This window comes from Salvelinus alpinus, chromosome 24 (genome assembly GCF_045679555.1).
Source record: "Salvelinus alpinus chromosome 24, SLU_Salpinus.1, whole genome shotgun sequence".
In the NCBI taxonomy this organism is placed as follows: Eukaryota; Metazoa; Chordata; class Actinopteri; order Salmoniformes; family Salmonidae; genus Salvelinus; species Salvelinus alpinus.
Window position 1 is genome coordinate 9919178 of NC_092109.1, and position 16918 is coordinate 9936095.

General features: G+C 42.3%; 2 protein-coding genes across 2 annotated transcripts; one reads left to right on the forward strand and one right to left on the reverse strand.

Moving 5' to 3' along the window:
* The first annotated feature begins 4348 nt into the window (after positions 1 to 4348).
* Positions 4349 to 12893, forward strand: LOC139552098 (vacuolar protein sorting-associated protein 37B-like). The gene is made up of 4 exons (XM_071363511.1): positions 4349 to 4548; positions 9141 to 9312; positions 10300 to 10382; positions 11388 to 12893. Exons 1-4 carry the CDS (start codon positions 4435 to 4437, stop codon positions 11784 to 11786), a joined length of 768 nt encoding a protein of 255 aa, XP_071219612.1. The 5' UTR covers positions 4349 to 4434; the 3' UTR covers positions 11787 to 12893.
* A 99-nt stretch (positions 12894 to 12992) lies between these two features.
* Positions 12993 to 16287, reverse strand: LOC139552095 (tubulin alpha chain, testis-specific-like). The gene is made up of 6 exons (XM_071363507.1): positions 16133 to 16287; positions 15764 to 15986; positions 15500 to 15648; positions 14175 to 14327; positions 13470 to 13997; positions 12993 to 13356 (listed from the first exon to the last, which is right to left on the reverse strand). The coding sequence occupies exons 1-6, from the start codon at positions 16133 to 16135 to the stop codon at positions 13060 to 13062; spliced, it is 1353 nt and encodes a 450-aa protein (XP_071219608.1). The 5' UTR covers positions 16136 to 16287; the 3' UTR covers positions 12993 to 13059.
* Positions 16288 to 16918: the final 631 nt, after the last annotated feature.

Consider the following 16918-nt stretch of genomic DNA (forward strand, 5'->3'; position numbering starts at 1 on the left):
GTCAGAAGTTTACATACACTCAATTAGTATTTGGTAGCATTGCCTTTAAATTGTTTAACTTGGGTCAAAGATTTTGGGTAGCCTTCCACAAGCTTCCCACAATAAATTGGGTGAATTTTGGCCCATTCCTCCTGACAGAGCTGGTGTAACTGAGTCAGGTTTGTAGGCCTCCTTGCTCGCACACGCTTTTACAGTTCTGCCCACAAACTTTCTATGGGATTGAGGTAAGGGGTTTGTGATGGCCACTCCAATACCTTGACTTTGTTCTACTTAAGCCATTTTGCCACAAGTTTGGAAGTATGCTTGGGGTCATTGTCCATTTGGAAGACCCCTTTGCAACCAAGCTTTAACTTCCTGACTGATGTCTTGAGATGTTGCTTCAATATATCCACATAATTTTCCTGCCTCATGATGCCATCTATTTTGTGAAGTGCACCAGTCCCTCCTGCAGCAAAGCACCCCCACACCATGATGCTGCCACCCCCGTGCTTCACGGTTGGGATGGTGTTCTTCGGCTTGCAAGCCTCCCCCTTTTTGCTCCAAACATAACGATGGTCATTATGGCCAAACAGTTCTATTTTTGTTTCATCAGACCAGAGGACATTTCTCCAAAAAGTACGATCTTTGTCCTCATGTGCAGTTGCAAACCGTAGTCTGGCTTTTTTATGGTGGTTTTGGAGCAGTGGCTTCTTCCTTGCTGAGCTGCCTTTCAGGTTATGTCAATATAGGACTCATTTTACTGTGGATATAGATACTTTTGTACCGGTTTCCTCCAGCATCTTCACAAGGTCCTTCGCTGTTGTTCTGGGATTGATTTGCACTTTTCACACCAAAGTACATTCATCTCTAGGAGACAGAACGCATCTCCTTCCTGAGTGCTATGACGGCTGCAAGGTCCCATGGTGTTTATACTTGCGTACTATTGTTTGTACAGATGAACGTGGTACCTTCAGGCGTTTGGAAATTGCTCCCAAGGATGAACCAGACTTGTGGAGGTCTACAATTTTTTTTCTGAGGTATTGGCTGATTTATTTTGATTTTCCCATGATGACAAGGAAAGAGGAACTGAGTTTGAAGGTAGGCCTTGAAATACATCCACAGGTACACCTCCAATTGACTCAAATTATGTAAATGAGCCTATCAGAAGCTTCTAAAGCCATGACATCCTTTTCTGGAATTTTCCAAGCTGTTTAAAAGCACAGTCAACTTAGTGTATGTAAACTTCTGACCCACTGGAATTCTGATACAGTGAATTATGAGTGAAATAATCTGTCTGTAAACAATTGTTGGAAAAATTACTTGTGTCATGCACAAAATAGATGTCGTAACCGACTTGGCAAAACTATAGTTTGTTGACAAGAAATTTGTGTAGTGATTGAAAAATGAGTTTTAATCACTCCAACCTAAGTGTATGTAAACTTCCGACTTCAACTGTATATACACTACTGTTAAAAAGTTTGGGGTCACTTAGAAATGTCCTTGTTTTTTAAAGAAAAGCACATTTTTTGTCCAATAAAATAACAACAAATTGATCAGAAATACGGTGTAGACATTGTTAATGTTGTAAATGACTATTGTAGCTGGAAACGGATGATTTTTAATGAAATATCTACATAGGCATACAGAGGCCCATTATCAGCAACCATGCCTCCTGTGTTCCAATGGCACGTTGTGTTTGCTAATCCAAGTTTATCATTTTAAAAGGCTAATTGATCATTAGAAAACCCTTTTGCAATTATGTTAGCACAGCTAAAAACAGTTGTCCTGATAAAGAAGCAATAAAACTGGCCTTCTTTAGACTAGTTGAGTTTTCTGAGCATCAGCATTTGTGAGTTCGATTATAGGCTCAAAGTGGCCAGAAACAAAGACCTTCCTTCTGAAACTCGTCAGTCTATTCTTGTTCTGAGAAATGAAGGCTATTCCATGCGAGAAATTGCCAAGAAACTGAAGATCTCGTGCAACGCTGTGTACTACTCCCTTCACAGAACAGCGCAAACTGGCTCTAACCAGAATAGAAAGAGGAGTGGGAGGCCACGGTGCACAACTGAGCAAGAGGACAAGTACATTAGAGTGTCTAGTTTGAGAAACAGACGCCTCACAAGTCTTCAACTGGCAGCTTCATTAAAAAACACCAGTCTCAATATCAACAGTAAAGAGGCGACTCCGGGATGCTGGCCTTCTAGGCAGAGTTGCAAAGAAAAAGACATATCTCAGATTGGCCAATAAAAATAAAATATTAAGATGGGCAAAAGAACACACACTGGACAGAGGAACGGAGTCACCTCTTCACTGTTAACGTTGAGACTGGTGTTTTGCCAGCAAACTTTATAGTTGGCAGTTGACACAATGCATTCGGGCAGGTAGCGTTGTCTTGGCAGCCGCCAAACCCAGATTTGTCCGTCGGAAACCAGATAATTTATCACTCCAGAGAACGCATTTCAACTGCTCCAGAGTCCAATGGCGGTGAGCTTTACGCCACTCCAGCAGACGCTTGGCATTAAGCATGGTGATTTTAGGCTTGTGTGCGTGCGGCTGCTCGGCTATGGAAACCCATTTCATGAAGCTCCCGACGAACAGTTATTGTGCTGACGTTGCTTCCAGAGGCAGTTTGGAACTCGGTAGTGAGTGTTGCAACCGAGGACATACGATTTTTACGTTCGCTTCAGCACTTGGCAGTCCCGTTCTGTGAGCTTGTGTGGCCTACCACTTCGCAGCTGAGCCGTTGTTGCTCCTAGGTGTTTCCACTTCACAATAACAGCACTTACAATTGACCGGGGAAGCTCCAGCAGGGCAGAAATTTGACAACCTGACTTGTTGGAAAGGTGGCATACTATGACGGTGCCACGTTGAAGGTGAGCTCTTCAGTAAGGCCATTCTATTGCCAATGTTTGTATATAGAGATTGCATGGCTGTGTACTCAATTTTATACACATGTCAGCAATCGTTGTGACTTAAATAGCCGAATCCACTAATTTGAATGGGTGTCCACATACTTTTGTATATTTGTATATTTATTTATACAGTGAACAAAAATATAAACGCAAAATGCAACAATTTCATTGATTTTACTGAGTTACAGTTCATATGAGGAAGTCAATTGAAATAAATTCATTAGGCCCTAATCTATGGATTTCACATGATTGGGAATAAAGACATGCATCTGTTGGTCACAGATACCTTAAAAAAAGGTGCACAATGGGCCTCAGGATCTCGTCAATGTATCTTTGTGCATTCAAATTGCCATTGGTAAATGCAATTGTGTTCATTGTCCGTAGTTTATGCCCGCCCATACCATAACCCCACCGCCATCATGGGGCACTCTGTTCACAATGTTGACATCGGCAAACCGCTCGCCCACATGATGCCTTACGCACAATGTCTGCGGTTGTGAGGCCGGTTGGACGTACTGCCAAATTCTCTAAAACAACCTTGGTGGCGGCTTATGATAGATAAATTAACATTTATCTGTGTAATGATCATGCTGTTTTGTCAGCTTCTTGATATGCCACACCTGTCAGGTGGATGGATTATCTTGGCAAAGGAGAAATGCTCACTAACAGGGATGTAAACGAATTTGTGCACAAAATTTTTGACATTTTGTTTTGTGCGGATGGAAAATTTCTGGGATATTTTATTTCAGCTCATGAAACATTGGACAAACAATTTACATGTTGCATTTAGATTTTAGTTTCTGTGTGTGTGTGTTTGTGCCTCTCTCTCTCTATTATAATTTTTTGAGACATAAAATAAAAAAATGAAAGTGATGTTCATTTAGGAAATCTGTTACCAATTATTCCCACGCATAAATAGAGACATATGTGATCGTATCCCAATGTAATCAAGGTTTGAAATTATTCTGTTTTTGTCAAATACTGTATCTGTTTGAGCTTCTTGCGGTCAATTTGCAGTGTACAAAGGATGTATAACTATGTTCAACTACGTTCAAGAAAAAATCGAATCGCGGCTGAATGTAATTTGGGACCCCTGGTTTATAGCATTTATTCGTTTTTTTGCGTTCAGTGCATTCACCTTTGAGTGTATGCATACATTTCAGAGTATATTTACTTTGAATTGTAAAGATTTACAAACACATGTTAATAAAATAGTATGCAAATATGCTACAGGTCTTGTCTGAATTTTGTGTGAATTGTTTTAGCCCTGAGCATTTATCCTTTAGCATGTAAACAACCTAATAACGTAATGGTCTTTTCAGATACATTTTTAAGGAACAAAGAACTAGCATACAAGTAAAGATAATGTTTATTGAAAAAGTTGCCAGCTAACTACATCAGACATTCCACAGCCATTTTCATGATTTCTACGCTCCCTTCTGATTTGCCAGAAATCGTCCCTATTTCCGGTTTGTGATCCAAACACTTCTCTGTTCTGAGCCGAAACAACTGTAGCTAGACTGATCGATAGACAACAACCATCATGGGTGCAATGGCAGAACTCACGGATAAATTCAGCTCATTCACAATGACTCAATTAAACGAGTTGCTTGAAGACGATGAAAAACTAAATGATATTGTCAAAGAAATGGACGAGGTAAGTTTCCATTGTGTTTTGCTAACGTTAGCTAATTATCCCTAGTAACGCTAACCAGAATCAAAACATCTAGCTAGCTGTGCACTTATGTATGTCGTCAGGCAGACCTGGCTTCATTCATAAATCCCTTCTGAATGCATTGAGCAAGCTCATCAACATCCACCTCTTTGCAGCACGGCTGAGAAACGTGCTCCTTGTACTGTACTCAACATTTGGCACCTGTGTTGTGGATGCTATTTCCATATTTCTATTGTCGAATCACTTTCGACAATAACCCTGTTTGTGTACATATAGCAGGTCACAAATGGTATTGCGGCATTGTCATCACGGCACAAATGCCATCTGATGCCCATTTTTACAGAAGTAATGGACCCACCCGCGTTTAGGAACTGAATAGATTTGAAGGGACCTGGTCCCTGATCTGTCTTATGGTACCTAATAGTGGTGGTATTTGCTTCATATTATATGCTAAGAAAACACACAAGACAACCGGTCATCAGTTCTCTGGAAGGTGCGACATCTGGGAAACGTTGGGAGAGGTTTTCCTATTGAGTAACCTAGGTGGAGCACACCTCTTTAGTCATCATTTTGACACATTTAGCACACAGAGCACAGCAGGTTCATACGCAGATATATTATGACTATAAACACCTAAGGCTGGGCGGTATACCGGTATTGATGCACGGACCGGTTTGGGGTTTTACTTTGCCTTCTATACCTGTATTTGAATGTTTGGTTTGTTAAATGTGAAACGCGGTGTGTAACGTCCATTTGTATAGTTTACTTCGCTACTTGAGCCATCTATCTCCACTCTCTATGCCGCTTTCCACACGGACCTAGCCAAGCCCCCTGTCACTCAAGGAGCGCATTTGACGTTCCTCAACCACGAGACACTTGCATTCAGTCTGCATGGTCAATGCAGCATATGCAACACTGTTGATGACAACGATGCAGTTGTCACTTTGCTTCTTATTATAAATATACTAGCGTTCTATAATTGCACTATCTTGTGTTTCTTACATCTGCAAACAGCTAGTTTGTCTTTTCTTAGAAAGTTGTTCCTAAAACTTGTTAGCCGCTAATGCTAATCGCCAGCTAGCTATTAAATGTACTGAGTCAGAGCAAGCGTACTTAGCTATACAGCCTGATAATACCAGTGATTGTGTAGACCTAAATCAGCATGTTGTTTTTGCAACAGTGACTTCTAAATTAGAGGCAAACGCAAAGCAAGAATATGTTAGCTACATGAAGTACCTAAGAGAACACATTCAATAGGAGCCAAAAAAAACAATGTAGCCAAAGATTATAGGGTCCCCTATGAAACACCTCAACATATTTTTTCCTACCCTGTCACAATAACTCTTCCCTGGTATTTTCATTCGTTGTCATGTCAAACAACAATGTATTAAAAGTGCCCAGCATTATATTCTAACTATATTTAGAATATACATTATATTCCGATGATTCTAACAGTTAACACAAGTGTTTTGCTCTAAATCACAAGTCAAATTGCAACATTTGGTTAAAAATAAGGCCCAGATTACTTGCCCATATCGTGCAGCCCTACGTGGCAGTGTGGAGATGATCTCAAAGGCAGAAATTAATGAAAATTATGACTTTTTGGGGGTTGAAGTTGAATTGAACAGTATAAAACAATCAGTATGGAGAAAGACCCATTGAAATCACTTAGAATGTATGTGTTGCCACCCTAGGGTCACGCACTACTCATAACACAAATGTAGAACTTTTATTATTAAAAATATAAAATAACGTCATATCGTCATTTTATTTATTTTTTTAATACAGTGCTATAATATTTTGGCCATATCGCCCAGCCCTATAAACACCTCTCACAGCCTGTTGACATCTGGTTAAATAAGATATACTTTATTAGTCCGTGCAAGATGGACATTTATCTTCTTTTATCCAACGCCACCGATATACACACATTAGGTTGGAGAAGCTGGAGCAGAGGATGGATGTCAGTGTTTTCAAAAACTGTGTACAGCATTCTGACACTATGTTGTTCATCATCTCTCCATCCCTAGCTAGCCTTGTGTAGTGTAGGTTTTGGGAAATCTGGCTTCTGGCTTCTTCATTTTCTGTATTTGTATATCCAGTAGATACGTACAGTACCAGTCAACTTTGGACACACCGACTCAATCAAGGGGTTTTCTTTATTTTCTACATTGTAGAATAATAGTGAAGACATCAAAACTATGAAATAACACATATGGAAGCACGTAGTAACCAAAAAAGTGTTAAACAAATAAAAATGTATTTTATATTATTCAAAGTAGCCACCCTTTACCTTGTTGACAGCTTTGCACACGCTTGGCATTCTCTCAACCAGCTTCATGAGGAATGCTTTTCCAACAGTCTTAAAGGAGTTCCCACATATGCTGAGCACTTGTTGACTGCTTTTCCTTCACCGTCTTCTGTATCTACCTTGTCACAACACAACTGATTGGCTCAAACGCATTAAGAAGGAAGGAAATTGCACAAATGAACTTTTAACCTCTCTTGGGTACGTGAGACGTTAGCGTCCCACCTCTTCAACAGCCAGTGAAACTGCTGGGCGCCAAATTCAAATACAGAAATACTCATTATGAAAATTCAGAAAACAAATATTTTACATAGGTTTAAAGATTAACTTCTTGTGAATCCAACCACGGTGTCAGATTTAAAAAATGCTTTACGGCGAAAGCATACCTTACGATTATTTGAGAACATAGCCCACTAGACAAATCATTACAAACAGTAACCAGCCAAGTAGAAGAGTTACACAAGTCAGAAATAGAGAGAAAATGTATCCCTTTGATGATCTTCATATGGTTGCACTCAGCAGACATTAATTTACTCAATAAATGTTCCTTTTGTTCGATAAAGTCTCTTTATAACCAAAAACCTCAGTTTTGTTCCCTTCGTTTTCTTCAGTAATCTGCAGGCTCAAACGCAGTCAAAACAGGCAGACAAAAAAATCTAAATTGTATCTGTAAAGTTCATATAAACATGTCAAATTATGTTTATATTCAACCCTCGGGTTGTTTTTAGCCTAAATAATCGATATTTCAACCTGACAATAACGTCGTCAATTTAAAAGGTAAACAAGAAAGGCACTCTCTCGGTCTCGCGCATGAAAAAGCTCTGTGACACTTTAGGGTCCACTCATTCAGACTGCTCTTACTTCAACATTTTTCAGAATACAAGCCTGAAATCACTTCTAAAGACTGTTGACATCTAGTGGAAGGCATAGAAACTGCAATTTGAGTCCTAAGTCAATGGATACTGTAATGGCATTGAATAGAAAACTACAAAACCAACAAAAAAACTACTTCCTGAATGGATTTTTCTCAGGTTTTCGCCTGCCAAATCAGTTCTGTTATACTCAGACACTATTTTAACAGTTTTGGATACTTTAGAGTGTTTTCTATCCAAATCTACCAGTTATATGCATATCATATCTTCTGGGCCCGAGAAGCAGGCAGTTGAATTTGGACATGCATTTCATCCAAAATTCCGAATGCTGCCCCCTACCCTAGAGAAGTTAACAAGGCGCACCTGTTAATTGAAATGCATTCCACGTGACTACTTCATGAAGCTGGTTGAGAGAATGCCAAGAGTGTGCAAAGCTGTCATCAAGGCAAAGGGTGGCTACTTTTGAAGAATCTCAAATATAAAATATATTTTGATGTGTTTAACACTTTTTTGGTTACTACATGATTTCATGTGTTATTTCATAGTTTTTATGTCTTCACTATTATTCTACAACGAAGAAAATAGTACAAATAAAGAAAAAAAACTGAAACGATTAGGTGTGTCCAAACTTTGGACCAGTACTGTATGTGGCTGAATCGAGACTCCCCACCATGACGCTGGTGGAGATGCTAGTCCTTACCCACCAATGTGGAAATAGCTTTACGCAAACAACCTGTGAGCAGAGATGCAAATCTGTGGTTGTGGCTGCCTCTACGGCTGGAAGGCTGTCTAGTGCCTGCTACTCTGGCTTCATGGCAGCATACTATCCCAACCATGTTATTAATGATTGAATTATAGCTTACTTCATTAGTACTGATATCTTTATAATCCCCTTCACCAAAACCTACACGCAGATTATAAATCCCTGTAATAGACACACAAGTCGTAGGCTACTATATCTGCATTGTATCACTGTAGAAAGCAGAGCTCTGATCGCTCTGAGGGCAGTGAAATCAATACAGGACAAACACAGTCAAACACAGTTTAAACACTGTCAATGATAGCCTGCTGAACTCTATAGTGAGCCGGTGCAGGGCTGTGGCCATGTAGGGCTAAAACACAGCACTCAATAAAGGTATGGAGTAATCAGTGTCCTCCATAAGAATAGACTCATATTTAACCTCCAGCGGTTAGGCTCTAAGCTGGCTTGTCCCTGACCTATAGGTCTACATACCACGGTGTGGAGGTCTGGCTGGGTGAATTTCTCTCTGTCTGCATGTATTGTGTTTAGTGCTACTGACCCCACCTTCCCTCTGTCTCCTTATCTCCCTTTTACCTCTCTCCCTGTGTGTACGGTGTGTGTGTTTATGTCTATGTCACTGTGTGTGTTATAGATGCGTGAGGTGCAGCAGGTGAAGGAGCTGACCCTGGGCAGTAACATCAGCCTGGCTGAACAGAACCTCCAGCTGCAGCCAAGACTGGACCTGCAGAAGAACCAGCTCACCGCACGCTACCGCCACCTACAGGAGCTCTACGACAACTACCAGCTACGCAAGTCCACACTCGGTAAGAGCCTTAGTAACTAGTGCACACTTGGTAAGAGCCCTAGCTAGTCCACGCTTGGTAAGAGCTTTAGCTAGTGCACGCTAGATAAGAACGCTAGCAAGTCCACATTCGATAAGAGCCCTAGCTAGTCCACATTTCTAAGTCCACAGTATCTGTCACTACATCTCAGTCCGTGCACTCTTGCTCTCTGAAAGACTAGTCTTTCTCTCTCTGTGTCTGTGTTGGTAGCTGACTGTTTTCCACCACCTACATGTCTGCCTGGTCTAGCCAGTTCAGTCAGTTGTCGTTCCAAGATACTGATCCTCTGTCCTTCGGGTTGTCACATGGCCACGATAGAAAGGAGGGAAGCACTCAGCCTTTCTAATATGGCTGTGACGATACCAGTATCGCAATGTTTTTTTTCCCCATGTCAAAAATTCAAACACGAAGCATGCCAAACTCTTTGGTCTTTTAAAAACCTGCTGTATGTAAAATATTGTGTGATTTATATAGTTTCGAAAATAAATAAATGTGACTCTGGATGACAACATAATTATTTTTGTTTCCAACATTAGGGCTGTTTTCATAAAGAAGTTAAATCCGCTTCATGTTTTGTTTCCTTTCCACAGTACTAACAAGTTACGCGATCGTCCCGGCCCTACTTTTTAACCACAGTTTCCACCACCAACCTAAGCCCTAACATTAAACCCTAAATCAAGAACAGATATCTAATGTGCTTGATCTACAATACATTTTCTTTGTCCTCTCTAGCATGGCCATCTAGTGATCACTGTGTCAGTCAGCTGTTACCTGATACCCCTAGCTTTCCTGTACTCAATGCTGCTTTGTGTCCTTTGAATGGCCCAGCCAGCCAGCTACTGTAGTCCCATCACATTACAGCCCTGCCCCAGAAATCAGGTCACGACTTAGATTCAGGACAGTGATTCACTGTGTGGTGATCAGTGTTTGTTTTTAGTGTTTTTTTAACTGTTTCTCGCTCTCTCTCAGACCCTGGTTCAGAGAACAGTTCTCTGGACATTCTGCTGGCTCTGCTGCAAGCTGAGGGAGCCAAGATAGAGGAAGAGACTGAGGTGAGAGACACACAATAATACACTCAACAACTACACTTATGCTACAATACGCTCTCACAACTACATACGAACACAGATCAATACAGTCATGTACACACTCGGGGGTGAAAGTAGAATTCATTTCTTCCCGGTACAGGATCTCCTATATTTGCACGTGCACCAAAAAAAAAAATATGGGCCTAATCATAGAATTACATATTTTATTTCATTTGTATTTTTATTTCACCTTTATTTAACCAGGTAGGCCAGTTGAGAACAAGTTTTCATTTACAACTGCGACCTGGCCAAGATGAAGCAAAGCAGTGCGACAAAAACAACAGAGTTACACATGGGATAAACAAACCTACAGTCAATAACACAATAGAAATATACAGTGTGTGCAAATGAAGTAAGGAGGTAAAGCAATAAATAGGTCAATAGTGGCAAACTAATTACAATTTAGCAATTGACACTGGAGTGATAGATGTGGGATGAGGATGTGCAAGTAGAAATACTGGTGTGCAAAAGAGCAGAAAAAATTTAATAAATATGGGGATGAGATAGGTAGTTGGTTGGGCTATTTACAGATGGGCTGTGTACAGCTGCAGCGATCGGTAAGCTGCTCTGACAGCTGATATAAAATCCATATTAATTCAATAGGATCTCTGTGGGCCTTGTCATAAAGACTTGTCATTTACCTTTTATTGGGGCATAAACACAACCAGTCATGTTTTTTATCTGATTGTCAAACAATCACTTCAAAGGACTTTACTAGGCTACATGCCCAATTGTTTTCAATTCTATTTGCATTTTTCATGCCTCAGACATGCGGTAATGATAAAAAAGGAGTGTAAAGCCTACAGTTTTCTTGACATTTTGTTTTAATTATTGGTTTAATTATAGGTTCATGTTTTACCAGTACGGCATACCCTCACTATTTATTTTGCCCGGTTACCGTACAGCCTTACTTTCACCCCTGCTACACGTACAATAATACGTGTGTATGCTTGTGCCGTCTCTGTGTAGAACATGGCAGACTCGTTCCTGGATGGAGAGCTGCCTCTCGACTGCTTTATCGACAACTACCAGCGGAGGCGCCATCTCGCTCATCTGCGCCGCGTCAAGATTGACAAACTCAGAGAGCTGGCGCTGAAGGGTCTCACTCGGCCCCCCCAGATTCCCTCCCAGCCCAGCCGACCCCAGGACCTCCCCTCTACCAATGGGGTCCCCTCCCCCCAATCCACGCGAGCTGCCCCTTCTCCCTCCCCTCAGCACAGCGGCCTACCCTATCCAGTCGCCCCCTATCCCCCAATGCCTTTCCCCAGCTGCCCTTACATGCCCCAGCCCTACCTTCAAACCCCCCAGCAACACCCCATCTCCCCCTCTCCACACCTGCCCCCCAGGACTGGCTTCATCATGCAGTGAGGCAGTGTCCATCTCCATAGATACGCCATGGATGACCTTCCCTACCTTTTGACCTGTGACTGTGGCACACTGGAGGGTTGGTGACCTAACCAATTACAGCCCCTCTGTCAGTAACACTGAGGGAAACCTCCTCTGACCAGCTTCTCAGACGGACTCTGTCCAGTGACTACAGCCTGGACGGTACATTAGGGGTTGGTTCTCTTTTAGTTGTTTTATTCCAAGACTAACTTTCTGATTTAATCTTCTGAACACATAGCTAAACCTAACCATCTGTCTGGTAGATATGCTGTGTATATCAGCTATGGTAACTTGCAGTATAGATGAGTTTTTGTAAGCTGAAGGTCCCTCTCCTTGACTGAAGGGTGTGTGGGGGTTACATGCGTGCGCACAGAGGTTGGTATCATAACATAGTTAGCTCAAAAGTTCCTATGCTTCTAAAAGGTGTCCTGTATGGTCAAATAGAGCTGGTCCATCAACAATGAACAGAATTATACAACAAATAGTACATTTATTTAAATTCAAAATGCACTGCATGGCAGCATAACTAATTGATGAGTCTTGCTTTCAAAATTCATTGCTGGTTGGGAGGATGTGAGTTCAGGTGCAAAAAGGTCTTAGACAAGCCTAGGAATGTACTGTGTTCTTTTGAGAGATTCATATCCACCCCAAATGTGTGGTTTTGTATACTGGTATACGAGGGAGTTCTCCCAACTGGAATTGATGTTGGTCCAGGGTAGGGAGTGTTTGTACGCCTAAGTAATTCTGTTTCCCTGATGGGCTGTGTGCACGCCAGCCAGGCTACAATCAGTGATTGATCCTATTCAATTATTTTAATAACTTATTCTATGCACTACACCCACTAGTGGGGAAGAGATTACACCTAGCTGTATCTCTAGTGGGTTCTCCCCGGTTGCACTTACAGAACAGCTCACCTCAAGTAAAGAAAGCATATGGGGGTTCAAATATGAAATGTGTAGAAATATATAAAGCCCCCCCCCCAGTATGATACACCCGTTTTATACTCCATTAGGAACTAACTAATGCTAGACTAGCAGACTGGTTGACTTGCTCACTTCCCATAATAATCAATAAACTTTTTGTAATTGATACAGTGTGGTCTGTTTGTCATCAACTTGGTACAAAAGATACTGCCATATTTTCCTGCTGACTTGAAAGGGTTTGAAATGATCATTCAGGACAAAGCCACAGGAGAAGACCAAATAACTTTTATTAAAATTGACAGTAAAACATTGGTCTATAAGTAGGTCAGGGTTTAGTACTCCTCTCCTTCCTCAGCCTCTCCCTCCACTGAATCCACTCCCACTTCCTCGTAGTCCTTCTCCAGGGCAGCCAGATCTTCTCTGGCCTCAGAGAACTCCCCCTCCTCCATACCTTCTCCCACATACCAGTGCACAAAGGCACGCTTGGCGTACATCAGATCAAACTTGTGGTCGAGCCGAGCCCAGGCCTCAGCGATGGCTGTGGTGTTGCTCAACATGCAAACGGCTCTCTGGACCTTGGCAAGATCTCCACCTGGCACCACTGTGGGTGGCTGGTAGTTGATACCTACCTACAGGGCACAAGAAAAAAAGGGGGAAAGTATAATAATCCGACTGACCAATTGTACTTGAAAAGGTTTAGGAACATAGATCATTGTGAATGAATAAACCATTGCTTGTTTACCTTGAAGCCGGTGGGGCACCAGTCGACAAACTGGATAGTGCGTTTGGTCTTGATGGTGGCGATGGCAGCATTGACATCCTTGGGCACCACATCCCCACGATACAGCATGCAGCAGGCCATGTACTTGCCATGGCGAGGGTCACACTTCACCATCTGGTTGGCTGGCTCGAAGCAAGCGTTGGTGATCTCTGCCACAGAAAGCATCTCGTGGTAGGCCTTCTCAGCAGAGATGATGGGTGCGTAGGTGACCAGGGGGAAGTGGATACGGGGGTATGGCACCAGGTTGGTCTGGAACTCAGTCAGGTCCACGTTGAGGGCTCCATCGAAACGCAGCGAAGCTGTGATGGAGGAGACGATCTGGCCAATGAGCCTGTTGAGGTTAGTATAAGTGGGGCGCTCAATGTCCAGGTTACGACTGCAAATGTCGTAGATGGCCTCGTTGTCGACCATGAAGGCACAGTCTGAGTGTTCCAGGGTGGTGTGGGTGGTCAGGATAGAATTGTAGGGCTCCACTACTGCTGTGGACACCTGAACACATACACAAGAGGTAGAATAGTCATCTGGTGTCACGTTTTGATAATAAACATCTCCATATTGAAGAAAAGTATTGAGTACAGGACAATTAAGGCCAATATGATTTTGCTAATGTAGAAATCTACCAAATATTAATGTGAGCAATGTGAGTAAATTAAACCACTGACATACCTGAGGTGAAGGGTAAATAGCAAACTCCAGTTTGGACTTTTTGCCGTAGTCCACTGACAGTCTCTCCATGAGCAGAGAAGCAAAGCCGGAGCCGGTTCCACCACCAAAGCTGTGGAAGATCAGGAAGCCCTGAAGCCCAGTGCACTGGTCCGACTGGGGTGAGAAACAGACAGGCCTCACAGGTTTAACACCCGCCGCAGGTAGATTTTTGGCATTTGTGGCTAAGATGGCTTTCACCAGCCACATTGGCAGGTGGTCAAGGGCTCCACAGTGCAAGCATTTCACTAGCATTTGAATTCATACTTTTCATTCAAATCCATATGGTTTGGTTTTAATACCTAAGCCAATTGGAAGGTCCAGGTAGTCACAAAAATAGATGGGTTTTAGTTAAAAGTGATTTTAATGAACGGAGCGAATTTGGAGCAGGTTTTTTGTGTGTGAGCGTGGAGCGGACTTTAGCAGTGGTAGAAAAGGACATGGAGTACTGAGAGGAGCCGTAGTTAAGGCCATTTTCAAATCCCGCTCATTTCTCTGCTCACATACTCTTGACAGGCACAAACATGGCCTGAGCCGCACTACCACGGTAACCTACTGCCCTTAAAGGGTCAGGTGAAATTAAGTCTCCTCTGTGATATTTTGGTTAAGACACACATTACGTCTTACTAGTAATACATGTATTGTTGTAGAAACATTACAAAGTATGCTCATCTGTTTTCAGGAGTAAACAGCCGCTGTCACGGCTTTTGAGTCATGTTGGCTTGCAGTGATGACGCAAATAAAATGATGCATTCAGTTGTACAATCCACTTTGTATCCCACCCTTACCCTGTTCTTTTCTTGTTTTTAATCTGCGAGAGAAGCGCTACACCTGGTGGAGAGAGGCTATACGACACAGAATGAGTTGTAATTATGCGTGCTGTACGTTACGTCATGGCACGTCACATTTTAACGTACAGCGTCAGAGGGGTCCGTTTTTTCAACTTTTCCCCAATACTACCGGGTCATCGCAATCAACGCTTGAATAGTAACGTAGTTCCCGCCCAAGATTGACGCACAACAGTCCCACTAGTATTCAATGCAGCCTCGTTTGCGCAAATTTGTATGGAATGTGGTTAGTCAATAGTACATTTCTCAACTTGAGCGCACACGTTCTCCTCGTAAAATGGATAATCATAGAGCTATGCAATACAATAAGTTAACGTTAGTCCATTTGTTCCCCAAAAATAAAACGCTGCTGTACAACTATCGTAGCTAGCTTACACAACTAGGAGTTGAAAGCACATGGCTTCAGATCAGGGTAACAAAATGACTGCTAACGTTACTAACCAGCTTGCGAACTCGGTCCAGCACCAGGTCGACGATCTCCTTGCCAATTGTGTAGTGGCCTCGGGCGAAGTTGTTGGCGGCATCCTCTTTACCAGTGATGAGCTGCTCCGGATGAAACAACTGACGGTATGTTCCGGTGCGAACCTCATCTACGAAAACAGTTCAGGCTCGATTTCTTAAACGGGCCTTTTTATACAAGTTACATTCACAAGCTAACGTTACCTAGATTAACATCTGTATACCAACTTTATGTTCGTCCTTTACCAACAACAGTTGGTTCGAGGTCCACAAACACAGCACGGGGGACATGTTTTCCCGCTCCGGTCTCGCTGAAGAAGGTGTTGCATGAGTCATCCCCTCCGCCGACGGCTTTGTTACTGGGCATCTGCCCATCGGGCTGGATCCCATGTTCCAAGCAGTACAGTTCCCAGCAGGCATTCCCGATCTGCACACCGGCCTGACCAACGTGGATAGAGATGCACTCCCGCTGTGGGTAGAAATGAAATCATTATATTGACTGGCTAATTAATGTTAGCTAAAACAAGGGAATTCAGCTAACGTTAGCTAGACCAAAATGAGTTCGTCCGTTGAGCTAGCCACCGCCACTAAAGTTACACTCGACATAAAACGTACCATTTCGGTTCTAGAAAGTATGACCTGCAGTTATTATGGTTTGTTAAGAAACGTAGGTCTTGACTATGTAATTTCAAGCGGTCAACTGCCCAATTGTTTTGAAAAATACGTCGATTCACGATCATATATACCCCAGAATGAGCCCCGCCTTTGTTTCAACCCGATTGGTTGTGTCTGTTTCTTTCTGTGTGACGTGCTCCGTTCACATCATGCAAAGTTCGAAGAATTTCGTTACGCCCAACGTCTTCACCGAGCCCGGCTAATGAACAGACAAAACATATTCCGCGTTCAAAACAACTGGGAACTCGGAAAAATACGACGTCAGTGATCTCCAGGTTGGAAATAATTGGAATTCCGAGTTGAATGACCCTTCAAATCGATTTCCCATGTAGAGCTTGCTTTTTTCCGAATTCCCAATTGTTTTGAACGCGGCATAAATATATTTCAACGCAAAATGGAGGAGTCTCTTGTCAGAGATCGCATTTATTTTGCGCGATTGCAAAATATGATCCTGTCATTCGAGTCAGGATAATTATGTTGTTTCAGGTGATATTAAAACATGTCTTGTTTAGTTACGTTTTCGTCAACTTGTTTCTCTAACTTTATTGCAGATCAAGCTACTGCAGCGCTAGTTTATGCTTCATCTGGAAATGTGGCCCTGTACAGAGGTTGTGATGCAATTGCAGAGGCCAAATCGCCTTGCTCCTCCCATATTTTGCAATTTATAACAATGCGAGGGCTCTGTATAGCACCGCATTGACATGATTGTTGACAACAGACATGATG